At 38.0% G+C, this 7,500-nt stretch overlaps 1 protein-coding gene across 1 annotated transcript in view; it reads right to left on the bottom strand.

Annotated features, from left to right (window-relative positions):
- Positions 1–7,500, bottom strand: part of LOC144962613 (uncharacterized) — a 78,137-nt gene that overhangs the window by 9,577 nt on the left and 61,060 nt on the right. Inside the window, exon 2 of the mRNA XM_078895703.1 lies at positions 1–3,333. This exon is cut by the window's left edge and continues 427 nt beyond it. Within this exon, the coding sequence (XP_078751829.1) occupies positions 1–3,036 (3,036 nt within the window). The 5' untranslated portion in view covers positions 3,037–3,333. The remainder of the gene's footprint in view (positions 3,334–7,500) is intronic.

Genomic DNA, 7,500 nt, shown 5'->3' with positions numbered 1-7,500 from the left:
AATTGATTTTGACGGACATCCAGATCCATCATTAACAGGGGGAGGAATTTTGTCGTATGAGAATAAATTCGGCATTTCAACTGTTTCTACAGATTTGGGGTCTTTTTGAGTTGTATTCTGGCCCAATGCATGTTCAACAGAATATGGCTGACCTGTAGCAGAGAGTGATGATGGAAAAGCTTGAGACTCAAGAAGAGGGGAATTAGTGGAAGTCGCAGGGTGAGTTAAGGCTCCGTGTACGATTAACGGCGATCCGGGAATGCTGAATGTATCGAAGTAAATCGAATCTAAACTAGAGTTTGTTTTTTCGTTTGCGGGTGGCGATGATTTGCTAATGGATTCAACACTGAGAAATTCCGTGTTTGTTGTACAAGAATCACTTTCGATTGAATGACACTCTTCCTTTGGAACATCTGCACCAGTGTTCTCCAAAACAACACATGTAGTGTTTGTATCCTGCTCCATATCAACTGTAACAAAATCAACATTAGTAGAAGGCGGATTTCCGCCAATGGACTGCTCTCTGCAATCAGGTGGTGGTGTTGTAACCAAATCCTCACAGCTGCACTTCAAACAAGGATTGATGAAAGTCACGTTCCCAAGAGAACTTCCCTTGGAAACTATTTTCTCAAACTGAAAATCACAACCATCTACATTGAATCGGACGCTTGGAGACATAGCAACGCCACGCTCTGAGAACGAATTTCTCTCTGAGTGGGAATACCATCTTACATTCTTACCTTTTCTGGAACTAGGTTGGAAACTGCGACTCTCTGGGAGAGGACTTAAACTTCTGTACCGACGACCTCGATTTTTTTTCACAGGACTCAAGGATCGAGGAGGTGTTGAAGTCGACCGGCACGAATGGAGTCTGGTGTTGGAATCTGAGAATAATGATAGGTGTGAAGGGGAATGTACAAAATCAAATTGTGAAATGGAATGGCAACAGGGATGGTCTTCAGATTTTTCACTTCGTCGCTTGTGCTTTCGTTCACTACATCGATGATAAGAGGTAGTTCCGCAGGGGTCGGATTGCAAATGGTACAAACATGGCGTTGTTTTGCTCTCTTTGTCTTGAAAAAAGAATATGTTGTCTGGAAATGATCTGGTTTTTGCAGGCACTTTTCGATTGCTTCTCTCACCCACAACATCTGCTCTTGTGGTTGAATTTCTGGGTGTTCGTTTTTTATGTTTAGAATCCATAGCCAGAGATAACTGAAATTCAAAGTCATCAACAGTAAATGAATTTCTATCCAGGCCCATTGGCAGACTTTTGCTACCTTTGGGACCCCCAGGAGAGTTGGTACTATATTTTTTGTCTTCTGGTAACGATCGAAATCCAGTAAGAACGCTGAGAAAGCGGTTTAATTTTCTCGGTCCACTGTTTTTTCTTTTATATCTGACTTTTGCTCGATCTTCTGAAGTTGATGATTTTGATTGTTTGAGTTTCGGACCCGACGATTGTGACCATCGAATTCCAGCAAACACATTCTTTAAACGTCTCCACGTAGTGGATGATTTGTTTTTTTCACTCTTTTCATCTGATAATTCTTTTGAAAGTCTGGCAGAAAATGATCCTTCACTATCTTGTTCCTGCATACTTCCTAAACTCTCCTCTATTCTTCGACTAAAGTTAAAATTAGCTACACCAATATCTCCTAAACTTAATCGCGCCCCCTTCTTTTTTAACGGACCAGTAGTCTTTTGTGGAGAATATTTTTTAGACCAACCCCCTTTTCTCCAACCCCTGCCACTCTTCGGCTTACCCGACTGTTTATCATCTTCTACAAAAAAGCCTTTATCGTCAAACTCGTCATCCGACAACTTTGGACTTTGCAAACAATGCTGATAATAATCGTTTACATTACTTGACTGTACATAACTTACTGTACTCAGACTATTGCGTTTACTTTGATTATGTGTCACAGGACCTTCGTCAACAAAAAATTGATCTCCCGTAGAACGATCTTTAGACACCCTACGCAACACCACTACACCTTTTGAGCAGCGAACGGGGATTTCATCAGACTCTTGCGAAGAACTCACGTCTGTACTGGCTGCCTGGATAAGAATGAGAGGCTCATTTCTACTTAATTGCCGACTGTTTTGATGGAATGACTTCTGGCTCGGCTTGCTCGAGCCCATCTGTAAAACTCGTAAATTTTGAGAGCTTTGACCAACGACGTGAAATCCATCATCATCTGTTTCAACACATTGATAAACTTGAGATTTTCTCCGAACCGATGACTTTCTTCTTTGCTTATTATGCTCAATAAAGGCATTCAATAACTCGGACTCGTCAACATCGCTGCTTATTTCAAGCGTCGATCCCGTGTCCGTCTCAAGGCTACTGATGACGTAAGCATTACGACGTTGATTAAATCGCGGAGTTGTCTCAATATCAGATCTGTCACTGAATGTATACGAGTCGTCCTCGTGTATTGAACTCAAAGAAGTTCTTCTAGGTGGAGCAAGAGTGTTTTTGTTACGAGATGGAACGTCAGCTCTTTTCTTCTTTGCCTTGAATTTCATTAACATTTCATGGACAGAACTACCCAGATGTCCTTCCTCTACTTGACTCATCATTCTTCTGAATGGAGTTTTGAGTCTATTTTTTGCTTTTGATACTCCGTTACTTTGAGAATATGACGGGGCGGTCGTCTTAGTAAAGGCAGTCTCGTCTGTGAAAAAAGGACAGCTGTTTTCATTATTGTCGATACTAATCATAAACGAACGACCTAAATGTCTAAGAGTTATGGCATTCGTATTACACAAAGCCGTCACCATTCTCTTTCTTCTCAATCCGCCAAATTGGACAATGATGTAAAAATAATCCATGAGAAGCTGCCGCTTCTTGATAACCTTTTTGTGTCGGATGTAAAAGGAGATAGTGAGAAAAATCAACATGGCGATGGCTACGCTGGTCGCCGGAACCCAAGCCGGCATTGGAGATTCGGGAAAGATCATCCCTGTTTGCTCTTGGGTCTTGTAACTGTTGTTGGAGATATTCCTTGATGACTCTGTCGTTATAGCCATTGATGTACGCACTGCCTTTCTAAGGCATCAGGGTATCATAAAATTCTCACAACTTGAAACTTGACACATTTTTTGGTTTTATAATATCCAATGGGCTACATAAATTCTGATGAATCATGTTTTTGCGTGATGATGAACATACCATCATGAAATTAACGTTTCATAAAGGGTGGATTTTACTTCTCATCATGACATAAACTAGGTCATAATAGACACCTGCCAATTATTAATGGCATGAAATTTCCTTGATATGACAGGAACTCTCTTGTCTTGGAGAATCATGATCAATGTCATTGCCTGAAATAGAACAGGATATAAAAACGTAAGACAGCTGAAATGTATGACATGTATTGATTTAGGTAAAATACTCACAACATCCGCTAGCTGGATATAACGTCCCAACACACAAAACGTTATACGTGTACAGTCTGATTGATACAATTCAATAAGAACTTATAATTAAAATTGAAGTCTAAAAACAGTAACAAAGAGTCGAATGACGTCAATTTTGTTCCTTCTATGACATAGAATATCAATTGGAATAAAAAAAAAATCGAAACAGATTGACGTAGTAAACTTCGTCACCATCTCAGCTTCGCCTGCACATCTCCATCACTGCCAATATTTGCCTCCTTCAGGTGTCTCTTAACCCTCTCCTTACCAACTGCAGGAAAATCGTCACATTCGTTACGACGCAACCAACAACTTTCTCATCTTATTATTCTTGTTTCTCATAAACTTTGAAGAAAATGTGTTTATTATAGCCATAAAAACTTGACACTGTATTGTAGCGCTAATTTTGCTTTTTATTAACAAAGGTATCAAAATAAAGCACGCAAAGTTTATGTCCTTTCTGTTTATCATTTCCAATTTCAGCATAGTCACCGTTCACATACACACCAGTTATGGAATCGCGTCGAAGAGGAATTCACGTAGTAATTTCGTATCTATTATAGTTTTATAAATACAAGAGCCGCAACCAGACTTTTCACTCTACCCTTGTAATAACAATAATAACAATAACATCACCATATGTTGCTGATCAAATTCAAATAAGCTTGACTATTCAACAGGCTGTCATCATAGACCAACAACAACCTTTAAATGACTCGTGTAAAAGTGTATGAATGTTTACCTCTCATTGCCAACAGTTGACAGGATAAGATAACCACGTTTGCGTCATTTGCCTTGACATCTGATACTCTCTATCCTTCTCACCGTCATTCGCATGTGGACTGAAATAAACAATGTACTAATCCACCCCTATTACATTATAGGTCACCTGACTTCTTGCAAGACACATGACTTACCCGCTCAATCCGGCATTATGTGGGCAGGGTGGGGGCAGATTCCGAGAATAAATCAATAGATTTTTGACCAATCGAAACGCGAGATTTGTGACACGCCATTAATCCCGCTCGGACAAATATAACTGGTTACTTATAAACAATAGAATGAAGGATGTTGTCATCACTCTGCTCTTTGTTATTGGTGTTTCAACCACTAGCTGTATGATTAGTTCGCATTAGATTGACTCACAGTCACAGAGTATAACAGAAACAAATTGATGTCACTCAGCTCTTGTTATTGTTTTTAGACAGCCATTTTAATTCATTTTAATTCAGCCATTTCACTAAATTATATCATTCAGATTATACACGTTAAAGATTACACAAACTTTATTGTGTTGGTACGTGATACACCTCTCCAAGTAGGATGTTGTTGGTGTTTTAACCTTAACGGATAACATCAATAAACGATAAAGGTTACACATATTTTTATTTGATAGTTCGACTGATTTAAGATGAGTAGATAATGTGTATTTTACTTAAACGCATACTATTGACGGTAATGTCGTGTAGTTTGCATAGTTTAGCACTAACTGCCATTGTTTATATTCGGACGACTGTCCGTGGGCGTGGTTATGTCTCTTTCCATTAAGTGTCAATTCTTACGAGAAATGAGACTAGCCGCCTCAAACAGGTACCATGCCTTGGTGGACCATATTCCGACTATTGCATTTACAGTGAAAATGGTTATCAATAGTCAAACAAATTGAGCTTTTATAAAGCGAAACATCCACTAAACTTGCTCAAAGCGCTTTACAAAGGGTCCCTGGCCAACAGCAACACTTAACAGTAGGACTGGACATGACGATACTACATTTTTTTCGGACAGAGACAACGCTTTTACGGCCAGGTAATCATTTTACCTGGATATGATGAGAGAATGTGAGTAAAGAGCCTTTTCCAACGACTCAATTATGCGCCGAGCGAGGATCGAACCCAAGACCTTCTGATCCGAAAACGAGTGTCATACCAGAAGACCACATAGCCGCACAAACGAAACGGAAGCTTCAATTTAACCGACGACTACAGATAATGTGGACGTTTCGAGTAGGTATCCCATTTTACCAATAGAACAATATGAATGAAACGCTAAACACGAATGAGGGATGAGAGAAGACATGAGAGAATGAAAGCCTATTCCACATACAAACGCCATTCTCTTATTTATCATTCGTCTTTAGTGTTTTATTCATCGTGTTTTGTTGACAAAGGGGAATTCCGAAACGTCGACATAATCTGTCTAGATTAATTGAATTGAAGCTTTCATTTCATTTGACTATTGATATTTATCAATTCGAGCTTTTAGCAGCATTATTTTCAATATCCGGTAAAATTATTAGAATTCGCAGGTTTGAGAGATTTCCCAGGGTGAGAGGGTCATTAAAATCAATCGATAGTTGAAGGACGAATTTTCTGGCCAAATTTATAAATACGAGTTTTTCCAGAGTATGGGCAGTTCACTGGTTAATTGTTTGCAATACTACATACATTCTATAAGAAATATATATTATTTTAAACACGTTCTTAAAAATTTGGCCAGAAAACCGTCCCTTCAAAAATCGATCGATTAAAATTACTTCCTCTCATCTCTCATTCGTCTCATGATATAGACAAAAGTTTGTAATTTGATATTGAGCACCAATTTTTAGTAGCAACAAGTAAACATTGTAATGAATTAAATGATAATTGAATGTTTATATATCACACTTCTAATGATTTACCATGTTCAATGGGCTTCCTAGTATTTCATTTACTCCAGAAGAACATCACGTGGAACCATATTTCCATTTCATACACTTTAAGTGGCCTGTTAGGCGTCTTTTATACTAACACTCTAACAATATCCGACACTGGCTTAGCCAGGTACTCATTCACACCTGAGTCAAAGTGGTGTAATGTGTGTATAGTGCTTTACCCAAGGCCACAACGTCGGGCCGGAATTTTCCACTGTCACCCATTCGCTCACTGACCAAGCTAAGCGTTGCTTCATATTTGTGACAAGACAAGACACTGTACCGTAAAGCCACCTCGCCACACAATCCAGAGTAACTGATGAAAACTAATGCAGTCCCGACCCCCCCCCCCCCCTCCCAAAAAAAAAAAAAAAAAAATTAAAAAAAAAATTAAAATTGATGTCTTCAGCCTAAAATTTACATTAAATACCCAGTAGCAACTGCATCCTTACTTGTTTTCTCCCTAGAGTCAAGTCAAACACTATGAAAAGCTGTGGAGCTATCCATCACTGCTGAGCTAATCAAATTATCGTAATTCTCTACTGGTATCAACACATTCAAGACTTCTTCTTCTTCTTCTTCTTCTTCTTCTTCTTCTTCTTCTTCTTCTTCTTCTTCTTCTTCTTCTTCTTCTTCTTCTTCTTCTTCTTCTTCTTCTCTCTTCTCTTCACTCTCTCTATCTCTCTTTCTCTCTCTCTTTCTCTCTCACTATATATATATATATATATATATATATATTAATATAATATATTATATATATATTTTATATAACATATATCAGTCTCTCTCTCTCTCTCTCTCTCTCTCTCTCTCTCTCTCTCTCTCCCTCTCTCTCTGTGTCTTCCCCCCCCCCACTCTCTCTTTCATCCTTTCTTTCTTTATCTCGTCTCTTTCTTTTTCCTTTTCGTTCACTTTCCTATCTCTGTCTTACAATCAGTCACACTATTTTATTTCTCCTGTAAAGCTTTCTACTTGCATCTATCTATCTGTCTGTCTATCTATCTATCTATCTATCTATCTATCTATCTATCTATCTATCTATCTATCTATCTATCTATTTATCTATCTATCTATCTATCTATCTATCTATCTATCTATCTATCTATCTATCTATCTATCTATCTATCTATCTATCTATTATTATCTATCTATCTATCTATCTATCTATCTATCTATCTATCTATCTATCTATCTATCTATCTATCTATCTATCTATTTATCTATCTATCTATCTATCTATCTATCTATCTATCTATCTTTCTATCTATCTGTCTATCTGTCTATCTATCCATCTATATATTTATCTATTATCTATCTATTAATATTTAACAATTCGACCTCGAATTTCTAACACAAAAAAGCACTTCAGGCCTTAAAATGAG

Source organism: Berghia stephanieae, chromosome 1, assembly GCF_034508935.2.
Source record: "Berghia stephanieae isolate SIO BIC M18660-M18661 chromosome 1, UCSD_Bste_1.3, whole genome shotgun sequence".
Taxonomy (NCBI): Eukaryota; Metazoa; Mollusca; class Gastropoda; order Nudibranchia; family Aeolidiidae; genus Berghia; species Berghia stephanieae.
Note: the sequence above shows the minus strand (reverse complement) of the source record. Positions and strands in the feature narration are given on the sequence as shown.